This window comes from Mus caroli, unplaced genomic scaffold, assembly GCF_978045245.1.
Source record: "Mus caroli unplaced genomic scaffold, Mus_caroli_1 scaffold_1, whole genome shotgun sequence".
In the NCBI taxonomy this organism is placed as follows: Eukaryota; Metazoa; Chordata; class Mammalia; order Rodentia; family Muridae; genus Mus; species Mus caroli.
Genome location: NW_028227256.1, coordinates 3,363,033 through 3,388,494, shown reverse-complemented (window position 1 = coordinate 3,388,494; position 25,462 = coordinate 3,363,033). Strand labels below are relative to the sequence as shown.

At 38.1% G+C, this 25,462-nt stretch overlaps 1 protein-coding gene across 3 annotated transcripts in view; it reads right to left on the bottom strand.

Moving 5' to 3' along the window:
* The window catches only part of Rb1cc1 (RB1 inducible coiled-coil 1), a 61,274-nt gene that overhangs the window by 24,765 nt on the left and 11,047 nt on the right, over positions 1-25,462 (bottom strand). For all 3 annotated transcript variants that reach the window (XM_021181217.3, XM_021181334.3, XM_085835476.1), the window contains exons 2-12: positions 21,465-21,574; positions 19,461-19,575; positions 13,684-13,810; positions 13,378-13,548; positions 9,454-9,656; positions 7,597-8,023; positions 3,273-3,443; positions 2,570-2,754; positions 2,204-2,390; positions 2,042-2,123; positions 1,889-1,950 (exon numbers count right to left, since the gene is read on the bottom strand). In XM_021181217.3, coding sequence (XP_021036876.2) covers positions 1,889-1,950; positions 2,042-2,123; positions 2,204-2,390; positions 2,570-2,754; positions 3,273-3,443; positions 7,597-8,023; positions 9,454-9,656; positions 13,378-13,548; positions 13,684-13,810; positions 19,461-19,531 — 1,686 coding nt within the window. In that variant the 5' untranslated portion in view covers positions 19,532-19,575; positions 21,465-21,574. The remainder of the gene's footprint in view (positions 1-1,888; positions 1,951-2,041; positions 2,124-2,203; positions 2,391-2,569; positions 2,755-3,272; positions 3,444-7,596; positions 8,024-9,453; positions 9,657-13,377; positions 13,549-13,683; positions 13,811-19,460; positions 19,576-21,464; positions 21,575-25,462) is intronic.

Genomic DNA, 25,462 nt, shown 5'->3' with positions numbered 1-25,462 from the left:
AAATTCTAGTATTCCATCAACACTAAATACATTATTCTCCAATTTTCCCTTGACTTGGGAAAATGAATGGTCACAAAATGTCTCTATAGTAAACTTTGTTGGTGCACCTTAGGGAGATTTTTTTTTTCTTTGCTCTTCTCATTTAGAAGAATTCAAACTTTAATTCTAAATGAAAAATGAATTGTAAAGACCTACTAATTATTTTTTATAATACTGGCAAGAATTGGTATCTTTTAAAAGTAACTCTGATTATCTTAATCACTAGTCAAAAAGATTTATATATGTCAGGATAATCTTCATAAAATAGGTTCATTGATAAATGAGTATGTAAATTCTAGTTACAACTGTGCATTCTTAAGAAATACTACCATGCAGAAACATGTTTGAGATTGACAACTTAATATGGTGGAAGGACATAGCATTTCCTAAATTTCGTTGATCATGAAACACGTTTCTTTCCATTTAAGAAATTAATAAACCCAGCTAGCTGCGCTTATGAATCTATCAGATGGCATTTTCATGTTTAATTTTAAGGAAAATTTACTGAAGACTCAAGCTACTCTGACTCAAATAATGAAGTGGCATGGAAACAATGAGATGAAACAACAACAGACAGAAGGAAGATTACAAAAAGATAAAATGAAAAACAGAAAAAAATTAAAAAGGTGCCACTGATGATGCCAGCCTACTCTGAGGTCTTGGATGATAAAGTAGTGGTAAAGAACTCACATCTTGCAGGGCAGTGGTGGCGCACGCCTTTAATCCCAGCACTCGGGAGGCAGAGGCAGGTGGATTTCTGAGTTGGAGGCCAGCCTGGTCTACAGAGTGAGTTCCAGGGCAGCCAGGGCTACACAGAGAAACCCTGTCTGAATCCCCACCCCAAAATAAACAAACAAACAAAAAAACCTCACACCTTAGCAGTAAGCAAAAGCTCTCTAGCTGAACTTAAGACTTGCTCAACAGACCATGTCTGGTACTGCAATCCTCACTAGCTATTCAGCACTAGTGAAATCAGGATTACTGTAGGAGAATACACAGCCACTAATTTACTAAACCAGCTTCATCCCTAACAGTCATTGATATCTGTCCTTATACCCACATAGACGCACACATTTTTACCCTCCACCAAGGAATCTTCTCTTTTGCAAAAGAGACTACAAAAAATTAAAATCAATCAATATGAAGAGTTGAGGAAGCCAGTACCAAAAGATACATCTACATCACTCCAGGAACTACTTGACTCAAGGAACATTGAAAATGGGGCAGACAGATTGTTCAGAGACTCTGTCTTCGAGTAACATCAGAAGCTACAACCAAAAGTCTCACCAACATGACCACCTGAACATGAGCTAAACAAGGAGGACACTAACGAATACACTAAGTTGCATGGGAAAAAGCCCACAAAGCCTCATCCCTACACAAAGAACTACAGACAACTGAGTAAAGCTGGAAGCAGGAGAGGTTTCCCAGGGTGAGCACACTAATCACTGTCCAGTGCCAAATGGTCAACTCTGAAAATATACATACAAGTAGCATTATACAGATTCAGATTATATCTAGGAATATTTAAATATCCACATGTATATATATATATAAACCATTGGTAAATGGATTTTTAAAAGTCCATGAATTTGAAGGTGATCAGGAAGTATATATGGGAGATTTTAGAGAGAAGAAAGGGAAGAGAGAAACACTAATTAAAATAAAATCTCAAAAATTAACACATATTAAAGCTTACACCAGGTAACCCTTAAACCCAAAACATTTTATGCTAATTTAATCCTATCACTCACAACTTATTCTGTTTCTGATAAATGCTTCTAACCCTGAAAAAATAAGGCTTTATAATATAGAAATTTAGTCCTAGTTAGAAAAAAAAAATACATACACAAAATGAGGAAGGCCAGGAGTCCAGTCCTTTAAACAGACGATTTCTTAAAAAGGACTTCCCTGTACAAAGAAACCAGGAACACGGTTATTTTAGAAATTACTTAAAGGCCAAAAAATAAAGAAGGAAAAGGGTAAATAAATTAATACTTACTAAATAATTTCCCAAAGGATTCCCTTTTTGACTTTTCAGCTTCATATAATTGTTTTCCGTCTTTGACTAAAGCACCAGCCCACTTAGAAGAGGAACATTTATGTTAATAAAATATACTAATTATGAATGTTAATATATAATTAAATAATTAGAATTGCTTACCTCTCTGTAGTGTTTAATGAACATTTTTCTCCTTACAACCTCAACAACAGCTAGGCAATACATCTGAGGAACTGTACTAAGAGCCTCAACAATTCTGACTCTTTCTAACAGCTCTATCACAAGGCGGAGCAGTGCCTGCAGTTTTTCTCCATCTTGATCAGCATGAAGCATCACAAAACAACACCACCTATAGAAAAAGTTCATTGTTTTCAACATTTGCTAAAAGTCATCTTGTAGGTAAGCTGTGAAGATCAAGGCTCTATAAAGTCTAACCCTAGAGTTAGTCAATATGCATTTCAATGAAATTACTGTTATTCCTGGGAAGATTAAAAAGAACAAGGAGTGAAATATGACGGAATCTCTTACTTCAGTCTGACATGAAGATTGTTTGCTAGCTCTTGTTTGGCAGTGGTACACTTCTGTTTAATATCCAACAGTTTTCTGTGGTTTTGCAACATAATCATTAGTTGATTTGCATGACTCAGACACAGATCAGGTAACACAGATGCATCCTTCAAGTTTTCAGCTCTCATCTGATTCGCTAAAAATCCCTGTGGGAAGGAAAATGGCATAAGCTCTCAAGAGAAAAACTGACAAGGAACCACTTTTCATTTAGATTCCTAAAATTCCTATCTCACATTAAAGGGGGGAGGGTTAAAAAGAAATGGCTATTCCAAGGACGGAAAGCCACTTTACAACAATATGTAGCTTGATAGCTTTACTAAAATAATTAACACAAACACAAGCCAAAAGCAAACAAATTCTTTAAAATGTCATGGAAACACAAAATTTAAGCTATCTTAAACTTTTATAATATTTGTTTTCTTATTAAAAATAAGCACATAAAACATCAACATCACAAGGAATAAAAAACACATAACAACCAACCAGAAACCACAGCACTTAAGCAGGAAGACAGCCTGGGCTAAACAGGAAAACTCCAGTCCATCAAGTAGGAAAAGTGGGAGGGAGAAGGTGAAGGGAATGAGAGGAGAGGGATACTAGCACAAAATGAAATTCAGCTGCTTGGCTCTGGGAGCTACAAATCAAGTGGTCATAAACACAATACCTGAGCAAGCTCTTTCTGTTCATTTACCAGCCGGCTACAGCTAGCAATCATCTGGTCCAAGGCATATAGCCGATCTTCAAGCCCTTTAATGGCTTTCATATTCTGATTATCAAGTTTGGCAATAGTCTGATGGCATTCTAACATAAATGGTTGAATAATCTTTGGGTCAAGCTAAATGAGAAGGAAACATATATGAGTAAAATCTTCTGGAAATAGTTTTATCTATATTTCACAGTAACTAGATACAGAGTAAGATACAAAGGATATAGAAAATGATACAGAAAAATACACAGGAAATAAAGTTATACTTCCAAAGGAAGGTTAATAGTATGAACCCCATCCTACAAACAACTGGTGCTAAACAAATCACAATACAAAAGTCAGACCATAACTTCAGTAATCACAAATCTCAAGTTAAACAATTCTCCGTATCCCTAAGGATATGTTGTTTTCAATGTCATCAAGGTCATATAAAGTGGAGCTAATGACAAACCCATTCTTTGGTAGTAACTCATCAACTCATCTTCTCTCGAAGCGTCTTCCATAGTCAGGTATGCTGGCATATGTTTGTAATTCAGAACTCAGCAAACAAGGTAGAATTAAAAAGGCAAGGTTTTTCCTTAACAAATGGGACAGAAAGCTTAAACTTAATCTCTATTGAAAGGAAATGGTTTGGTCAATAAGATGTCTTAATAGTTAATTTTTCCTGTCCTCTGCCTTTAGTTCTACGTGTTTGTAGTGTAACATTTAACTATATGATGCCCTTGGTGGTGACTGTTTTCTAGTAAATCTGGTCACAGATATTAAATGACCTTGTTTCATTAAAGGCTCCTGGAACTGTGGCATAGTATACTACCTTTGCTTATCTCCTCACCCTCAGGTTCTGCTACTTCATTCACAGATCTCTCCTCACATTCTGATTACTCTGTATGGTTTTAGCTTTCATTAAGCATAACATATTTATTTATTTTGAGGCAAGGTCTCATTCAAGGAACTTACAGTACATTGCCGAGGCTAGTCTCAAATTTTCAGTGTTGGGATTATATGTGTGAACTATCATCAATAACTTGAAAAAAACATTTTATTACATCATCATTATTGACATTGCAGTACTGGTAACTAAACCTAGAGCCTTGGTGGGTAAAAGGGCATGAGCAAATGCCTTCTCTCCTTTCACAATGAGTCCTGGGGGTTAAAATGAGGTTTCAGGCTTTAACCCACTGGGTCACCTTGTCAGATCCTAAGTTCAACTTTCAATGGATGAAAACTAGTTCAGCTTTTCATGCCTCAGAAGGGATTTTGAATACCTGCCAATATCAACATGCAGGTATCATTCAAGTTATTTCTTCAACTGTGTTTATTTTGGGCACGATTGTGAGCTTTCAAAAGCCATGACATATACATGCAGGTCAAAGGACAACTTGTGAGAATCAATTCCCTTCTGCAGCCATCTAGGACTCAAACATCATATTCAGATATCCTTTACCCACTGACTCATCTCGCTGATTGGGGTCTTTTTGACTGTCTTTCTGATGTGTAAAGGAGGAATTTGACTAGGCCCTTTAAATGAGGTTAGGGAAGGATAAAACAGGAAGATAATTCAAGTGATGTGAACAATGGTCAGGAAGAGAAAAACAGTGGATTTACCTTTAACATAACTCCTAAAAAAACCTTACTGTAATAAAAATTTATTTAATATTTTGTGGATAATTTTATTCCAATTTCCCAAAGATTTGAAAATATTAAAATCATGTTCTACAAACATCATAGAAGTATTATTGATAATTTTTCTCAAGTGTTTGAAATTAGCATTTTCTTAATGTTTAAGTTCAAAGAGTTTTTGCTATTTTAAATTTTTTAAAATATACTCACTGATAAAATAATTTCTCTCCTAGAAACAGTGATAATCTTTTTTAAGTAAATTGATTGTTAGACAATGTACACAAATATATAATGTGTTTTAAATAGTCTCCCACTATGTCAGGTGGTATCATGTAAGGGCTTTTGAATATATTTCTCAATGATTCATTTTTAATATTTTATGCTCTTTTACTATGCTTAACCCCAAAAGAATATTTTGTATGTTTTGAAACAATTCAGTATTCAACATTAGATATAGAATCCCCGGTTACTGATAGTATTAAATATTCATTAATGATATTTTTAGGGTATGAAAGGATATGAATTAAAAAGATGAATAATTTTTTATGTATTATTCGATTCTCTTTTTTTTTTTTTTTTTTGTTTTTGTTTTTTTTGTTTTTTTTGTTTTTTGTTTTTTGTTTTTTGTTTTTCGAGACAGGGTTTCTCTGTGTAGCCCTGGCTGTCCTGGCACTCACTTTGTAGACCAGGCTGGCCTCGAACTCAGAAATCCGCCTGCCTCTGCCTCCCGAGTGCTGGGATTAAAGGCGTGCACCACCACGCCCGGCTTATTCGATTCTCAAAATAAATATGTTTGATGTATAAAATACATTTAAATAATAAAAAAAATTAAGAAAAAAAAAAGACACAATCCTATTGCAGAAGACTCATGTTTGGTTGCTAGCATCGCATCAAGACGCACACAGCCATGTGTATATCTATCTCTACAGATGCCATGCCTTCTTCTGGTCTCTGAAGGCACCCACAGAAACACATACATATATATGAATAAAACTAAAAGAAATAAGGGTATGGTGGACTTTTGGGGTAGCATTTGAAAAGTAAATGAAGAAAATACCTAATTAAAAAGTAAGTAAATAAAAGAAATACTCAAAAAATAAATAAATCCTCTGATTTGTGAAACAGAAGTCTACAAAAAAAAATCAGTAATTATAGAATATTTTGTATAAATAAAAACTGGGTTGCAAACAAAACTACTATGAAATTATCTAGCAGTCCAAACAAATATAAAAATTAGGGATTCAGATTGATAAGAAATTTATAAAGCATAAACCACAAGTGTCCGGGCTGGAATTCAGAAATTGCAAACATTAAATTCCAAAAAATATTATGTCCCAACTCATTTCCTGAGGCAGTTATGGGAGTTCACACTATACATTATAAATATATATTATGAAACAACAGAAATTGGACTAATCTATGAAACTAAGGGCTCTAAATAGAATCAAAAATGCAAACAAAAATAAATCTAAGCACCTTTTGTTTATTACACTGCTGGCAATCAAAACTACGGCTGTGAGATAAACAGCACTCACTAATCACAAAAGGTCTCCTGGTGGGTCTGGCAGCAAGGCCTATATAGTCCCAGGTACTCAAAAGGTTGATGCAGAAGGATTGTAAAAAGACTTAACTGGACTGCACAGCTGAGTTCAAAGTCAGCCTGGCAAAGCTAACTCTGCCTATATAGTTCAGAAGATACAACAGTAGTAGAGGACTTCCCTAGCAAGCAACAGGTTTTATGCAAAACCATTCTGAATTCCAGGACAGTTGTTATTATAAAAATGACACTGGTTATTGGGACTACTCTTATATGGTTAATCATGCATTCATAAATGGAACTTTCAGATACTAAGATATTAGTATTTAAGCAGAAATACTAGTCTCACTTTCATTCATTTGACAATTCTTGCTGAGGCAAGTGCCTTAAACTGAATTAAATAATTATCTATCAGATGTTATCAAGGACAAAGATACTGAACATATTAGGAAGCCAAGGTCTTAAAGTTCTCATTTTACTTATTACTTAAATAAGGTAGGCACATGCTGTTCCAGGTATCTAGACCAAATATTCAGGCGTTTTGTTTTTTCAAGATTGAATAAATCAAGGACTAAAGCTATTTTCAAACTAAGTACCCCTTTAAGCAAAGTCCTTCGTATTCTGACAGCTGAAATCTTCAAAACATTCGTATTTTGTGTCACTAAAGCAATTTACTTTCTGATGCAAATGTTTTGTATTAATTTACATAGCAAATATGAAGAGACATTTATCCAGGGTTTACTTCTAGAATTGTAACTGAAACCCCAATGTCTTACTGATGAATTCTTAAGGAGATAGAATAGTTTAAGATTCTCATGTAGGGAGGTGCTTACTGCAAAAAGACCACTTTCCAAATAATGGAAATGTTCAAAAATATATTTGAATTGGTAGTGATTTATTCTTGAACTACTCAAAATCTATTAATACAAACCCTTCAAACTGCACTAAAAATTTACTCTCAAATAATATTCCCAAATTTATAATCAACTCAAGAGCATGGTTACAGATAAATTGATCAAATCTCCAAACTCCAACACAGGTTCTGCTGTTAATCATTCTCCTGCTCCAACACACACACACACACACACACTCACACACACACTCACACACACACACACAACTTACCCTGCTCATAGAATCAAAGCACTTCCTGACCAGAGATTCCACATCATTAGGTCTATCTTGAACATTTATCCAGTCTAACAAAGAAACATTAAAAAAAGGCAGATCACTGTCTTTAGCATCTACTGAAGCTTCTTCTTGCTGGACAGTACTTTGACAAGATTCCCTAAGTTCTTTGCCACGTTCAGTATCGGTGGGATCTGGAGCTACATGCTCCATTGACTTGTGAAATGAGGTTAACAAGGATGTGTTAGTTGTTCTAGGCATATCATGAGAGAGCACCAGTTCAGTAGATCTTTTCATCTCAGCTTTCTCTGAGCCTTCATGTTCATTCAAAGAATCCGGTCTTCCCAAACATTCCCTGTAACTATGTCTGGTTAGGCACTCCAATAGTGGAATCTTGGCCATTACTGAAACAGCAGTTCCTAAACTTAAGATACAAAACATGAGTCAGTAAAACGAGTGTGTTCTAGTATTATCCAACGAAATCACACTGTACTTCAAAACACCAGCCTTACCACTGCTCCATGTCTTTATATATAAGCTCCTTTATTAGCCATTTAAAAGTACAGCTTAGTAGAGAGGTGATCATTAACGTTAAAATACAAATTTAAAGTAAAGCTAGCTAGATTATACTAAAGAAGTAGACACTGACTTTTCAAATTTGTTTAAAATACAAACTATTACTTAAAAAACATTAAAATTTATGAAGATTGACCATAGCAGTCCCTCACACTATAATTGGCTTTATCACAATCAAATATATTTAATATATTGAAAATATAGGATTAAATTAAGAATTTTAACCTTAGGATAACTCTTATATTAACTACATCAAAAATGGACTGAGAGCGGTTAGCTGCTAAAGAATATGGAGGAAAATATGTAATCTTTAAGATATCATAAAACTGTATGTTAATAGGTTCAGGTCCTTAAAGTAAATTGATATGATCAGAAGGACTCCCTCCAAGATAGGTAGTTGGAAAGATTATTGTAATAAGCAACTAAAATGATCCTTTTACTATTACTTATTTTTCATTCTCTTTCCTACCAATATTTCTTCTGAAGTCTAGAACTAAGGAGCAAAACTTGTCTTAAAATAGTCAATCTACAATATTAAAAGAACTGAGGAAAAGAAGGAGTCATGGGGGTTGGGGTGCAAAATTGCTTGTATGAAACAGGAAAAGGTGACAGTTAAGTTCCCAAGCATCACTTAAAAAAAAAAGAAAAATTAAGGAAAGAAAAGAATACACATGCTATCACCTCTAAGGTAAATTTAAAGAAGACGGAAAAAAACAAACAAAATAACCAAAACCCCAAAAACCCTAAATACAAAATCTGAAAAGTACATTTACTAGTATTTATATAGCATTTACTAGATATTCTAAGGTTGAAGTATTGCTCACTTGCATATTAATTATACATTATTTTAGTACTTTCCTTCCAAAACTCAACGACACTTGATTTATATGTAAAGGACCTAACTTAAGTTTTCCATGTCTGTGAGTTCTGGTCTTCCCTGTCCCCCATTTATATTTTCTCAATTGGGCAAAAGTTAGGAAGAGATTCTTAGATAGATTGAACAACAGAAACCAAGAGCACAATTAAAGATGGGTCAGAGAGATGGCTGAGTGGGTAACAGGAAGAGCCTGAGTCCCACAGCCGGAGGAGAGAACCAACATCAAAAAGTTGCCCCCTTACTTTTATATAAGCACTCTGAAACACACATCCCTGTACTTACACAAACAATAATAATAATTATAATAAAAATGCTTTAAGAGACTAAAAATACTTATTTAAATAAACACAGCCTCCAACCAACATCCAGACACTAGAAAAGTAACATAATGATAAACTTACTGAGTAAGTTTTAACTTGATGTCTTCTATGGATTGAAGATAATCAGAATAAATACTTTCAAACTTGAAAAGAAGTTTTTGGTATGAATTTGAACAGTCCTCCAGATTGGCCATGATTGCAGCCCAGCCTTGGTGCTGAAGATGTTCATCATGGACAAGCCCTTCACAGAAAGAGCAGAGCTTCTTGGCAACGTCATACATTTCCTGTTTGAGAATTAAAAAGGAAAATAATAAAGAAAGCAATGGTCTGTATGTATGTTTGCACATATATATATATATATACATACACACATAAACATACATTTTCACAAACATTTTTGTCAAACATGAAAGACTGAAAATACATTATCATCTTCAAATTATAAATAAAGTAGGAGTCCTTAAATATAAAAAAACTGTGTTTGTGTGTATATATCTATGTATGTGTTATGCTATGTATATGTTATACATATATGAACATGGAAGCTTTAAAAAGATGCTGGGTATCCTACCACTTTCCATTTGATTCCTTTGAATCAAGGTCTGCGCTTAGAGCTGGGCTGGTGGCCAGCAAGCCTCAGTGACACTTCTGTCTACTGGCTGCCCATACTGGGATTAGGATTAGCACATGCCATCATTCCCAGCTTTCTGTACACGCAATGCTTCATGCTTCACCAGCAAGGTTCTTTCTAACTGACCACTCAAGAATCAGATGATTTTTAAAAACAGATGATTGGAATTCAATTATAAAGAATGAAGTATCAAGTGCAAACCAAAAAGCAATGTGGGAGATTTCTGAAAAAAAGTTCCCTGTCACAAAAAATTCTGCTCCTGCAGAAAACAAATAACACTCTGTTAAAGTGACCACTTTCACAAGTTCAGACCAAATATGAAGGTACAAAGAGAATATGGACATAAATTAAGAAAGAAGTTTTCCAAAGGCTGGAAAGTAATTAGGTGGAAAAAATAGCAAATGTAAAAATGTAACTACTTAATAACAAATAATGTAGAGGGGAAAAGAGAAAGAGAAGAGAGGGCTACAAATCTCACAAAATGCTACCAAAAATCAATCAGATTTTACTGTGGGCCACCATGGTGGTGCACACGTGTAATACTAACATTAAAGAGGCAAAAGTATGAGGAACACAGGTAGTTAGACACATACAATGTGTGTCAGGGGAAGTGACAGAAAGAGAGCAAGTTCCTATTATAAAACATAGCCCTGCATATAGGCTATGCATATTAAAAGGTCAGTGGAGGAGTGTGCTGGGGCAGCCCCCACACAAACACAATATAGGTTAAAGCATAGCCCTGCATATAGGCTATGCATATTAAGAGGTCAGTGGAGGAGTGTGTGGGGCAGCCCCCACACAAACACAATCACTGCTCTTAGTTGTCTGTGAGCATTTGTGGTAGGACTCTAGGACCCTACGCTGAAGACAGCTCACACACTCATCAAAACAAATGAAGAAAGGATAGCACTGACCAGGAAGCTTCTCTGTTGGCTGACTCTCATAGTACTACAAGTTGCTATTCAAGCAGCTGCTGTAGAGGGGTAGGAGACAGCAACACTCTTACCCAGCTGGAAACTCTGTGAACCGCTATGATCACTGGGTAAGAATACTGATCTTACAACATCAATGAAGATTTAGATGCAAAATGTTACTGGGGTAATTAATCACTTTCTGATTTAAGGCTCGTTCCACAGAAGAAAACACATGCATGCCTGTGAATAATGTGAAACATGCCTGTGAAACACCATGCCTGGTGATGAGTCCATGGCTGGAAGCTTACAAGACCTAGTTGAACCTACTATTACTGGGCAAAATAAGAAAGAAAAGTATAAGTGAACAAACAGACTCAGGGATCAAACATGGCATTTGCTGAATCAATACAGATAATAAATATAATACATATGATAAAAATTAGAAATGAGGAAATAAAACAGCACAAAATAAAGATATTCAGAAGATAGTTGTGTGGTGGTACATTTTTTTAATCCCACTTGGTGGACAGAAGCAGGGTGATCTCAGAGTTCAGGGTTAGCCTGGTCTACACTGGGAGTTCCAGGACAAACAGGGCTAAACAGAGAAACCCGGTATTATGAAGCACACACACACACACACACCCCTACAAAAACCAACAACAACAACAAAATATTCAGAAAATATCTATAGTCACAGGAGTGATAGTGGAGACATTTATCTCAGTTCTACAAGTAAGAAAACATCTGACTAATTTCCTTTAACAAAGGTAAGTTACCTAATCTGCTAAAGTATTTAGAAATTATCTTTAAAAGTAATAAAAAATTTCCCTTACATAAAAGTGCACAAGACCCCAAAGAATGAAGATGTTTCTAAGCTGTCTTTATTCAATAGCAATGTCTGGTATTTTGAATTTCAGTACTAATGTTCCTTACTCTCATCTCAACTATTGACTTTTACTTTTATTTCCATGCACTGGTGTTCTGTCTGCATGTATATATGTCCATGGGGGTCAGATCTTTAGAGTTACAGACAGTTGTGAGTTACCATGTGGGTGCTGGGAACTGAGCCTGGGTCCTCGGGAAGATTAGCCAGTGCTCTCAACCACTGAGCCATCTCTCAGGCCCAACTATTTAATTTTTTAATACATTTTTATCTACAATAAAGAAATCATCTCAGCTCACCCATAACCCCCTCCTTATTTTTTCAAGACAGGGTCTGTGTGTGTGTAGCCATGGCTGTTTTGGAACTTAGAACGTGCTTTGTAATCCAGGCTGGCCTCATAGAAATCTACCTTTCTCTGCCTTCTGAGTATTGACATTTAAAGTATGCATTGCTGCCACTACCACCCAGCCCACAGTATGATCCTTAATACTTAAGTATAATCCCTCTGAATTTTTTTCCTTGATGGCACCACCAAGAGGGTCTCAGGCTGACTCAAGCACTTCCAAGTCTACATGATGATGACACTAGCAACAAAATGGATCCAGCAATCCTGGGTTAAGTCACTTCCTACTATCAGCCAATTACAAAGTGAGAATGCTTGTAGACAAGAAATGCTTGTAGAAAAGCATCTTTAAAGTCCATGACTAATAAATATATGGACAAATATCAAAAGGTTAACCTACTCCAAGAAAACCAAATAAAAGTCTGTGGCTCCCTATTAGGTAGGCTGAAGAGCAGCTTCCTCAGCATACATTCCCTTCTGCTTCCAATAAACCAATGTGCCACTCCGACTGCAATGTGCAAATTGTTCTCATCTGTTTTCCTGCCACAAGAATCTTTTCTCCAGTATTATATAACACATCAAAATGTATTCCTAAGTTTTAGTAACCATCACTGAAACTTTTCTAAATGTTACCCTTTTAAAATAAAATATAAACTGGGTTACTTCACAGGTTCTAAGAAACATTTTTCTTCCTTATCTAAAACTTAGTATATTAATTATAAAATATAAAGATTTTTTATTAGTTTTAATTGTATATGTGTATACACCAAGTAAGTACAGGTTCTATGGAAGTTTGAGACATCAGATACACTAGAGCTGGAATTTCAGACAGTTGTGCATCACCCAAAATGGATCCCGGAATCCAAACTCAGGTCCTCTGGAAGAACAATGCATGTTCTTAAACTATAATCAACCTATAGCCACAACCCTCAACCCTACACTTAAGTAGAGAAGGATGTTATAAAGAAGTCTGTCTTTATAAAGAGGCCTATAAGACAGGTATTAGGTAAAGGCACACACTATCGAGTAGACAAGTTAATTCCTGCAACTATTTTGAGAACCTACTGCCACTATTTGTTCTTTGACAAGTGCACACATAATTTAAAAAAAAAAAAAAACAAAAACCTGTAAGGGGAGTATTTTTCATGTTATCTATGCTTAATTTTAACTTCTCTGTTATCTAGATTGGAATGCTTTTAGAAGCAATTAATTAAAGGAATTGTTTATATCATACCACTGCAAGCTGTGTCCTTGAAGCAACAGTGTGGAAAACTGCAGGCATCATAAGAGACTCTTCAACTTTTATTTCCATGTCATTTTCTGTTGAAAAGGTAGTTTTAGGAATAGCAGGTGCACGGTCACATAAGATCATTTCTTTATTAAAAAGAAAAATTGGATTTGTGTCCTACATCAAAAAATGCAGAAATGACAAAAATGTAAGTGTTATAAATGGTGAACTTGTGCACTGCCCTTAATACAAAGTCCCTGCTCCCATCTGCTAAGAAAGCAGACTATGCAGTAGAGGATCTTTGACACCTACCGTCCCAGCGCTGTAAGTACACACTCTTCGATCTGCAGCCATGCATTCTCCTCCATTGACCACTAGAACCTGGTGCTGAATAGCAATCTTGTATTTGCTTTGAATGGCATGCTTAAGATCAGCCACACTTAGAAAAATAAAATCCAGTTATTAACATATTTGTAGTACCTTTATAAAAACACTTCATAAAACACACACACCATAAGACTAGTAAATTTCGTTCTAAGGCTTTTCTCAAAAAATAGTAGTAAAAGTTTTCTGTTTTTTAAATTAGATACCACAATCAACTGGCTGTGAATTAAATGAATTAAATGCCTATGGTTTTTTTGTTTTGTTTTGTTTCTGTTTTTTCGAGACAGGGTTTCTCTGTATAGCCCTTGCTGTCCTGGAACTCACTTTTGTAGACCAGAAATCCACCTGCCTCTGCCTCCCAAGTGCTGGGATTAAAGGTGTGCGCCACCACCACCCGGCTGCCTATGTTTTTCATATATAAAAGTGAACCCATAAAATACAGGCAGCATACAAAATAATTTTGGGGGGGTTTAAATAATGGTGAAAGGTATAAACGAACATACGCGTATGTTTAACAGAGATTTTCACAATACATTATAGAAAGTACATTAAATCTAAACCATGTAAAAATTGCTTCAAAAAAAATTCCTATAGCCACCATGTTAAAATTCTAGAAGAAGGGCTGGAGAGATGGCTCAGCAGTTAAGAGCACTGACTGCTCTACCAGAGGTCCTGAGTTCAATTCCCAGCAACCATATGGTGGTTCACAACCACCTGTAATGAGATCTGATGCCCTCTTCTGGTGTGTCTGAACACAGCAATACTGTAGTCATATTCATAATGTAAATAAATAAATCTTTTTTAAAAATTCTAATTTAGAAGGATCCTGGGCAAGTTCAAGGCAAGCCTGGGCTTAGTTAATGAGAAAACATCCTTTTAGAAGAAAAACTGCATCAATAAAAATGAATGGATTGGCCGGGCAGTCGTGGTGCATGCCTTTAATACTTGGGAGGCAGAGGCAGGCGGATTTCTGAGTTCCAGGCCAACCTGGTCTACAGAGTGAGTTCCAGGAGAGCCAGGGCTATACAGGGAAACCCTGTCTCAAAAACAAAACAAAACAAAAAACAAACAAACAAAAAACTCAAAAAACAAAAAATAAAAACAAACAAAATGAATGTATTTAAAATGTGAATTCAAGGCAGCTGGGTGGATAAAGTGCTAACTGTACAAGCAAAAGGACTTGAGTTTAAATTCCCATGACTCATATAAAGGCAGTGTGCTGGTCCAAGCACTAGGGTAGCAAGGGGACATTCAGATACCTCCAGACCCCTGGGATGTATTGACTAGGCAGGCTAGCCAAGTCAGAAAGCTCTAGTCAATGAAAGCTCCTATCTCAATGGTGAAAAAAAGGATGGGGGTGACAGAGTAAGACAAGACACATCTACACACATGACCAACATTCATAAGCTCACACCATGAATGAAACTAAATAATTGTGCATTTATGTGTATTTGGTATATACTGGGTATGTTCACCTGTGCCTGTATGTGGACATGAGAGGTTAATGCTGAATGTCCTCCTCCATTGCTTTCCACCACGTTTTGAGATGGGATTTCCTATTGAACCTAAAGCTCACTAGTTGGCTAGATTGATTGTAGAGCAAGGCCTATGGATTCATCTGTCTCTGCAGGCTCTAGAGGTTACATGCACACATTGAAGCGTCAGGCATTGGGCTTCCAAACTCAAGTCCTCATGCTCGCATAGCAAAAACTTCCAAGGCTAACTCTCCAGCTCCTTTAAGTGCCATTTTTAAAAAGCTTTTTATTAGCACATATTAATTTACATATTAATACTACATATGTTGTTTCATTCAACATTTTCCCAAATTTTATATTCTCTCTTTTTCTCTTTTCTCCCTTATACTCTCATTAGTATCCTTCCTCTTTCCAGCTACTTGCCATCTTTCTTCTACTCTCATGCTGATCTTTCTTTTTAAGGTTTAACTGGGGTTGCTTCAAGACCATGGGTAGGGGTTTATATACAGGAGTATATAAGCAACTTAGCAGAGACACTTCTAAGGAAAATATCTTTCTGCCTCCAGTACTCATGAACTAATTATAGATTCTCAGAGACAGGCAGAACTTCATGAAGCCCTCTCCTAACCTCAGTACCATTTAAAACTAAAAACCAACAAACATGGGGGGAAAAAAAAACCTTTTTAGTTTGTATATCAGTGCTTTCCAAGCACGCATGCATGCATGTGTGTGTGTGTGTGTGTCTGTGTGTCTGTGTGTGTGTCGTGCCCAGAAGGCAGAAGACAGCATCATATACCCTAGATCCTCTGCAAGAGCAACAGTGCTCTTAATTGATGAGCCATCTTTCCAGCTATCTTACTGCTATTTTCTAAATAGAAATTATTCAAATTATTTGTAATAATTTCAGTATGAGATTACTCTGCAGTGCTATCGAATTGTTACAATAAAATAAATAGCCTTGAAAGTGGTATGTAGCTACTTGTTTCTTTTTCCTATGAGAATTCAAATTAATTTTTCCTTGCCCTGAGAACTAACCTTTATACTTTATAAACTTATGAGAATATTCAAATATTTGATATCCTAACTGTCTTAGTCAGGGTTTCTATTCCTGCACAAACATCATGACCAAGAAGCAAGTTGGGGAGGAAAGGGTTTATTCGGCTTACACTTCCATGCTGCTGTTCATCACCAAAGGAAGTCAGGACTGGAACTCAGACAGGTCAGGGAGCAGGAGCTGATACAGAGGCCATGGAGGGATGTTCTTTACTGGCTGGCCTCCCCTGGCTTGCTCAGCCTACTCTCTTATAGAACCCAAGACTACCAGCCCAGGGATGGTCCCACCCACAAGGGGCCTTTCCCCCTTGGTCACTAATTGAGAAAATGCCTTACAGTTGGATCTCATGGAGGCATTTCCTCAACTGAAGCTCCTTTCTCTGTGATAACTCAGCTGTGTCAAGTTGACACAAAAATAGCCAGTACAATTGACCCCTTGTCAACTTGACATACAAACACATCACTAGTAAGCCTCAACCCTTACATTCTTATCCCCAAGATCTAAATAACTTTAAAAGTCCCACAGTCTTTACATATTCTTAAAATTTCAATCTCTTTAAAATATCCATCTCTTTTAAAATGTAAAGTCTTTTTACAATTAAAAGTCTCTTAACTGTGGGCTCCACTAAAACAGTTTCTTCCTTCAAGAGGGAAAATATCAGGGCACAGTCACAATCAAAAGCAAAAGTCAATCTCCAACCGTCCAATGTCTGGGATCCAACTCACGATCTTCTGGGCTCCTCCAAGGGCTTGGGTCACTTCTCCAGCCATGCCCTTTGTAGCACACGCGTCATCCTCTAGGCTCCAGATGCCTGTACTCCACTGCTGCTGCTGCTCTTGGTGGTCACCTCATGGTACTGGCATCTCCAAAACACTGCATGACCCCTTCAGTCCTGGGCCTTCAATTGCAACTGAGGCTGCACCTTCACCAATGGCCTTCCATGGCCTCTCACAGTGCCGAGCCTCAGCTCCTTTGCATGACCCCTTCATGCCTTCAAAACCAGTACCACCTGGGTGACCCTTACATATTACCAAGTCCCGCTGCAGCAGGAGTACAACCTTGGCCATCTCTGGAACACAGCCTCTTTGTGCTTTCAGAAAACACTTCCCAGAAGATGTCACCTCAATGATGCTGGTCTCTTCTTAATCACCGCTAATTTCTTAGCTCCAGCTAACCAGCATCAATAGTCCCAGTAATGCAAAGTTTTTGCTTTGGTAGTTCTGGTATCTTGTTAATCACAGCTGATTCTTCAGCCCCAGCTAACCAGAACTACAGAATCTTCACAATCAAAACAGCAATGGCCCTGAAAAGAGTCTTTAATTTTCCCTCTGAAATTTCACAAACCAGACCTCCATCTTCTGCAGTGTTCTCAACATTATCTTCCAGGCTCCTACACAACATCCGACAGAGCTCTTAACAAGGATGGGTCTTCAAGCCCAAAGTTCCAAAGTCCTTCCACAGTCCTCCCCAAAACATGGTCAGGTTGTCACAGGAATACCCCACTCTGCTGGTACCAATTTGTCTTAGTCAGGGTTTCTATTCCTGCACAAACATCATGACCAAGAAGCAAGTTGGGGAGGAAAGGGTTTATTCGGCTTACACTTCCATGCTGCTGTTCATCACCAAAGGAAGTCAGGACTGGAACTCAGACAGGTCAGGGAGCAGGAGCTGATACAGAGGCCATGGAGGGATGTTCTTTACTGGCTGGCCTCCCCTGGCTTGCTCAGCCTACTCTCTTATAGAACCCAAGACTACCAGCCCAGGGATGGTCCCACCCACAAGGGGCCTTTCCCCCTTGGTCACTAATTGAGAAAATGCCTTACAGTTGGATCTCATGGAGGCATTTCCTCAACTGAAGCTCCTTTCTCTGTGATAACTCAGCTGTGTCAAGTTGACACAAAAATAGCCAGTACACTAACCAAATAGAAAATGACTAGAAATGAGCTTCACTAAATTAGGTAAAAATAGTCCATTTGTTTTATTCTCTCATTAATAAGCAAATCAAACCCATTGACTTAATTCACACCAGAATAAAAACAACAAATGGACAGGATGGCTCAGTGGATAAAGGAACTTACTTTACTGTCAAGCTTGATGACCTGAATTTAATCCCCAAGATCTAGATGATAAAGAGAACTCGATTTGCATAAATTGTCCTCTAGTTTCCACACATGCTCTTTTGCATGTGCAAGCGTATACATAAATACACACACACACACACACACACACACAACACACACACACAAATAAAATGTAATACAAAATTACCAAAAATAGCAGTGATGCCTAATAAACTCTAATAAACTTTTAGTTTAGAATTACCCTTTTAAAATTGTGAATAACAGTTATACAAAAATGAGAAAGCACAATTTACAGAAATTAACTTTAGCATTTTATCATGAATTATGTATGATGAGTAAGAAAATACACTACGTACGATTTGAGATTTACTATATGGCTCCTGTTTTTGAGACAAAGTCTCACTAAGTCTCCCTGATTGTCATGAAACTCAGATTTCTGTCTACCTCCAAGGGGAGTGGGGGCACAACTTGTGTTTAACATCCCCAGCTGGCTATCTTTTATTTTCATATATATTGGTTACTTTTTCTCCTTAAATTAAGTAAGCTTTTTAATTAATTAATTATTTAAAATTAGATTTGGTTTTATTATTTTTATGTTCATTGTGCACTATATGTGCCTGGTGCTGCAGAGGTCAGAAGAGGGCACTGGATTCCCTGAAATTGAAGATTCAGATGGTTGTGAGCTGCCATGTGGGTGCTGGGACTCAAACTGTATTCTCTTCAACAGCAACTGGACTTTAAGTTGCTAAGCCAACTCCCTAGCCCCATACTGTTTAAGAAGCAGCGTTTTTAAAAATGTATGTATGTGCATGTAAATGTATATTTTGTGTGTGTGCATGTCCTTGGGAAGATTTACCTCCTTGAAGACAGTGTCTGTCACTGTTTTGAATTTCACCAAACTAGGCTAGACCGTCTATCCAGAGGGATTTTCCTGAACTTCCATAACAAGAGCACAACTTGTTAAACTGTCGTTTCGACTTGGGCTTTGGGAATTAAATTCAGATTGCACTTGACCTTATCATGGTAGAATATTTTCTTAAAATAAATTTTTTTCATTAAGTTGGAAAACCAAAGGATAAGTGAAATATAACTCACGTTTGCACAGTTAGCTCAGTGTCAAATGTCAGCGTGGTTCCAGTGTTAACCAGAAACACATATAACTTCATGATGATCTTTCTGGAATCTGATACCTCACCCTCCAGTGTTGATCCTAAGTGAAAAACAAAGGGAATCATTTAAGAATAAGGTTGAATACCTTCATCACTATGATAAACAGTCTTACCATACAACAAAAAATAAAATGTGTGTTGATTTTAAGATAACTACATTGGACTATGCAAGCAACTCATGTTTTGTTTTGTTTTATTTTAAATGAGGCTAGTGAAAAGTATTAACAGTTCTACACCTTACAGACAGCTTTTGTGCAGGAAGAAAACAGGCCTACCATTAGAAAAGTAATGTGTATAATTTTTCTTGTTTTCTATACTCTAAATAAAAAATTGCCAGGGGCTAGGGGCTGGAGGAGTAATTCAACGGAATAATTGATTTGCATGCAATAGACAAAAAAGGTCTAGATTTAATCCTTAACAGAGGAGTAAACAACATAAAACAGTGTGTACGTGTATATTGAGGGGAGGAGCAGTTACCTGTTTGTTATCCCAGTACTCAGGAGGCTGAGGCTGGATGATGGCTTGGAGTTCAAAGCCAGCCTGGGCTACATATTAAATTCCAGGCCAGCCCAAGAAGTAGTGATTTTAATCTCAAAACAAAACTCCAAAGGCACTGCTCTGCCTTCTTGTTTCAGGGAGCAAATAAAAATACAATTAATTGGCCATTATTAGGCTAAGAAGATGTTTCCACAGGTCAAAAGTACTCACTACTTAAGAGGATAGAGTTCAAATCCCAAGGACCCATATAAACAGTAGGGCAGGTCATGGGAAAGCTGAGAATCCAAATAATGTGAAAGGAAAACACTGAAAGCTCACTGGGACTTGCAGGTCCCAACCTAGCTCCAGGTTTAGAGGAGGATTGTGTCTCAAGAAAATAAGTCAGAAGAGAGATAGAGAGACAAACGACATCCAACTCTTGCCTCCACTCCAGGATACAGGACCATATATATATACACCATGAACTGTGTGCACATCCCTTGCCCAGAAACAGAGAAGAGCTATTGATTTCAAGTTAAAGAAATACCACACACACACATACACACATACACACACACACGCACACACACCTTCCTCCTACTTGGTTGCTGCTTAGTCTATATTCTGTCTCTTTAATGAGCTAGACTATTCCACAAAAAAACCTAACCCTTTTCCTACCCCCCAAAAGCCAGCAGCCAGGGACTGGACAGATGGCCCAGTGGTTAAGACCACTGCAGCTCTTTTTTTAATTTTTTTATTTTTTTGAGACAGGGTTTCTCTGTGTAGCCCTGGCTGTCCAGGAACTCACTCTGTAGACCAGGCTGGCCTCAAACTCAGAAATCTGCCTGCCTCTGCCTCCCAAGGGCTGGGATAAAAGGCATGTGCCACCACGCTTGGCACTACTGCAGCTCTTATAGGACCCAGGTTCAATACCCAGCACTTACATAGTGACTTACAACTAGCAGTAATTTTAGTTCCAGAAGATCCAATGTTCTCTTCTAGCCCCTGAATGCACCAGGCACAGACATACATGCAGGCAAACACTTATACCCAGAAATAAAAATAAGCACATCCTTAAAAACAAAAGATCACCTTCTACCACTAACTATAAATGACTATGGATCTTGAAATGAAATTATTTAAAGGTGCTCTGCCATTAACTTGCTCAATTTAAAGTCGTTTGTGAACACTCCATAATGAAGTACCACGACTGCACTGTAAGATCTTAGCTTTGTTTTTTCCTTCATTATTTTATTTGTTTTTAGAAGCAGGTAGTCGAAATCCTATGGACAAATAAAATTGATAAAAGTAACCTCTGAGATTAGCATGGTTTATGTTCTTCCCTTCTGAGTCATAAAATAAAATTTTCACGCAAGAAAAGGTAAATAAAGGTTTGAAAACTATGATGTCAATGGATCAAAAACACAGTTATAAAGGTTTAAGTATGACTTACCGCCAGATACTGTGAAGAGAACTACTACTTTTCTTAAAGGATTACAAGTGTCTTATATGCGCTTGCTTGATATTGGCAACTGAGTGGCATTACTGGTGAAACTCAGAGAACTGGAAAAGAGAAATTTCAAAGTCATTATAGAGAAATAATTCAATGTCAAAACAACATCATTCTTTTCCTTTAAAACTGCCATCTATAATAATAGTTCTCTACCTGGTCCAGTTTTTCTGCCTGCATATTTACTGAATCCACAACTGTAATGCAGACCTATAATGCTTCACTAAAGACAAAAGTCACCAAATTATCATGAATGCTTCATAGCCTGAAGTACTAATGTCTAACAAAATATTTCCCTTCAAGGTTCCACAATTTTTACTTATTAGCTTCCAAAGTTTAATGTCACAGAATACATTCATTTCTTGTATTCAGAATTATTTCTAAAAAAGACTAATTTTTAAGAAGTAAAACTACACCGGGCGGTGGTGGCACACGCCTTTAATCCCAGCACTTGGGAGGCAGAGGCAGGTGGATTTCTGAGTTCGAGGCCAGCCTGGTCTACAAAGTGAGTTCCAGGACAGCCAGGGCTATACAGAGAAACCCTGTCTCGGAAAAAAAAAAAAAAAAAAAAAAAAAAGAAGTAAAACTGCTACATCAAAACACTCATTTTTTTTTTGTTGGTTTGTTTGATGTTGAGAAATAGTCTCATTACTCAGTTCAAACTAGCCTTAAACTTGCCTCATGCTCCAAGCACTGGGATTACCGAGACACATCACTAGTCCTGACTTGAACATTCAAGTATTTCAGTTACTAGAGTATATATATTACAAACTTGGTGCCTTTACCAACCCATATTCCTCGGGCCATATATCCATTTACACTATCATATCCTCCCCTGTAATAATTCACTTCTTTATATTCCATGCCATCTTTGACTGCCAATAAGACTCATTCACAGATTCCCTAATCTAGTGGTTTGGCCCCTATAGTTGCTTGTGTTTGAATGCTTGGCCCACAGGGACTGGCACTATTGGGAGGTGTGGCCTTGTTGGAGTAGATGTGGTCTAGGTGGAGGAAGTGTGTTACTGTGGTGGGGTGGGCCTAGAGGTCTCCTATGATGAAGCTATGACCTGTGTGGCAGTCTCCTTCTGCTGCCCACAGATTAAGATATAGAAATCTGGGCTCCCGGCACCATGTCTGCCTGCAAGCTTCCATGCTTCCCATCACGATGATAATGGACTAATCTTCTGAAACTATATCTCAGCCCCAATTAAATGTTTTCCTTTATAAAAGTTGCCTTGGTCACGGTCTCTCTTCACAGCAAAAAACAAACAAACAAACAAACAAACACTAAGATACCCACTAAACACATTAAGCACTATATTAGAGTATAAGTATGCAATGACCAGGATAAACATAGTCTCTAAACTACTGTAAACTTCAATCGCTAGGGAAAAAAAAAACAAACTCCACTGCTAGGGCCATCTTAATTAAAGATTAGGCAAGGCTACACACACACACACACAAAGTATAAAATATGAGGTAGGAGCTGGGCGTGGTGGCGCACACCTTTAATCCCAGCACTTGGGAGGCAGAGGCAGGCGGATTTCTGAGTTCGAGGCCAGCCTGGTCTACAAAGTGAGTTCCAGGACAGCCAGGGCTACACAGAGAAACCCTGTCTCGAAAAACCAAAAAAAAAAAAAAAAAAAAAGTTTAAAAAAAAAAATATGAGGTAGGGGTGTGTCTGTGTACCACATTTGCTACTTAGCTCAAGTCTAGAAGCTACTAAAGATCTATTGAGAAGCATCCCCTGAGCTCCTCCAGGATCACCGACAACAGCTGTGGGTCCCAGAATGGCTGACCAGAGCAATTCAAAACAAGCAGAGCTATGAGGACGTGGATGTTCCTGTGGCTGGGAATGCTCCTGCTAGTGAGAACTGAAGAGCTCTGTGTTCCCGAAACCCATGCCATTGACGCATTCAAGTGTTTCCTCAATTCTTTACATCTAATGCTTCGCTACAATTGCCTTTTTTCTATGCTGCTGCAGCTAAAGGGATTGTTGTGTTTTCAGATGATCAAAATATTTCACAGATGAGTGATTGTGTTCAGCTGTATCTACTAAAGGCTAATACTACCTGGATTCGAGGGGTGTGGCCTGCCAGTATATCCAAGGGCAATGGCACTATACCCTCCCAACCTAGATGGCCCCCCCCCTTCCTTTTTGTAGGAGTGTTCCTGATTTCCTTCCACCTTGGGCAGTGTCCCTTGTATGTATGGTTGTTATGTTGGGTGAATGGTAGTTGCACTGATCCCTTGCCTCAGGGCTGATGGGAGCCCTGGGATGTATGCTTGTAATAGTTTGTGTGTTGTGTGTTTGGTGTATGTGTGCAGTGTGTGCAGGCCCGCACTTCCGCCAAGGTGGCACAGGCCTTTGCCGCAGTGGAGGTGGGACAATCTCCTCAGATTTGGCTTGCTGCTCTAAAGGAATAATGCTGCGTTATGCTGTGGGTTGCGAGGCTAAGCACTGCACAGAGGATAGCTTACTGCATCCTGTGGAAGTCACGTCTGATTGCATGAAGGTTCAGTGTCCTAGTTCCCTTCCCCCAGGAAAAACGACACGGGAGCTGGCCAAGACCTCTCTGGGTGATGAGCTCAAGGGATGGTTTTGTGTAGGGCCCCTATGCTTGCACACTGGGGATCAGACCTCTACCTTCACCCATGAGGCTTGCTTGCAGCAATCAAAATCGGGCCATAGATTAATCAGCGTCCTGGCCTTCTGGTGCACCTGCTGCATGCAGACAGGACAATCTCCTCAAGTGTGGCTTGGCATGACAGAGAAGTAGTCAATGACGGATAAGACTCCCTGGGCGTGTCACCAACCTAAGACAGGGATCAAACCAATGCTGTTTGTCTCCCAAGGAAGGGTCAGGGGCATGCTGCAGGGGGCCCTCTAAGACAGACATTCTCTCTGCCAAAAAAGAAGAAAAAAGGGGGAGATGTGAGGAGCAGGTGTGGCAGCAGTCCCAAGATGGCGCCTGGGACTGCAGCTAAGTCTTATGACTTGCACCTGACTTCCTCATACACCTGAAAATAAGCCACAACCATCTTAAGAGCTGCGCAGGTGCACCATGATGCTCTCGGTTTAAACAAGTCCATATTTGGTGGAGACATGCCCCTGCCGCCCTGATTGGTTGAAGCTGCGTGCCTGGTGAGGTGACGTGGCCTGCTGTGAGTGGATGGGGACTGAGAGTATATAAGAGTGAGAGGCCCGGGGTTCGAGAGAGAGGGAGAAAGATGAGAGAAGAAAAAGATGACGCGAGAGATGAAGACTGAAGCTTGCTGAATAAACTGCTGTTAGAAGAACGGGTGGTCGTGTCGTTCTTGCTGGTCGAGAGTGGACGCGACACACATCCAAGAACATGCATGTACAGAAAGTTAGCAATCACTGCTCTCACCAAGAGACTGTTACAATCATTATACTAAATAGCTCTATATACATTGCATCATTTATCACAACATGTAAGATAATATTACTACTTTTTTTCTATTTGCAAATGAAGACTCAGAAGGTACTTAGCCTGCTTGGAATTAGAAATACAACAAATAAAAATTCCAGGGGCTGAACCCAAGTCAGTTTTCTACATAAGTTCAACCACATAGCAGCTGGAACTAGGGAAGTTGGCACTTACACACTTGCAATTCCGGCACAGCCAGGTCTTATATTCAATATTAGTACTATTTAAAAACAAAACAAAACATTTTCAGAGGAATGCAGCTCAGTAGTAGAAATGCTTGCCAATGTCCTAGTTCAACTACACGGGTCTGGGGGAGATGAATCTGGAAATGTTAATATCAACAGTGACTATAGCCCTTTGCAGGATATGTATTTTTCATAGCATCAATAAAAGCAAGGCAGCGAAACAGCTTTGTGTGCCTTTGTGGTGAAGAACCATCCTCTTCTGAAAGATCTGATTTCTGTCTTCACCATCTAGCAAATAATC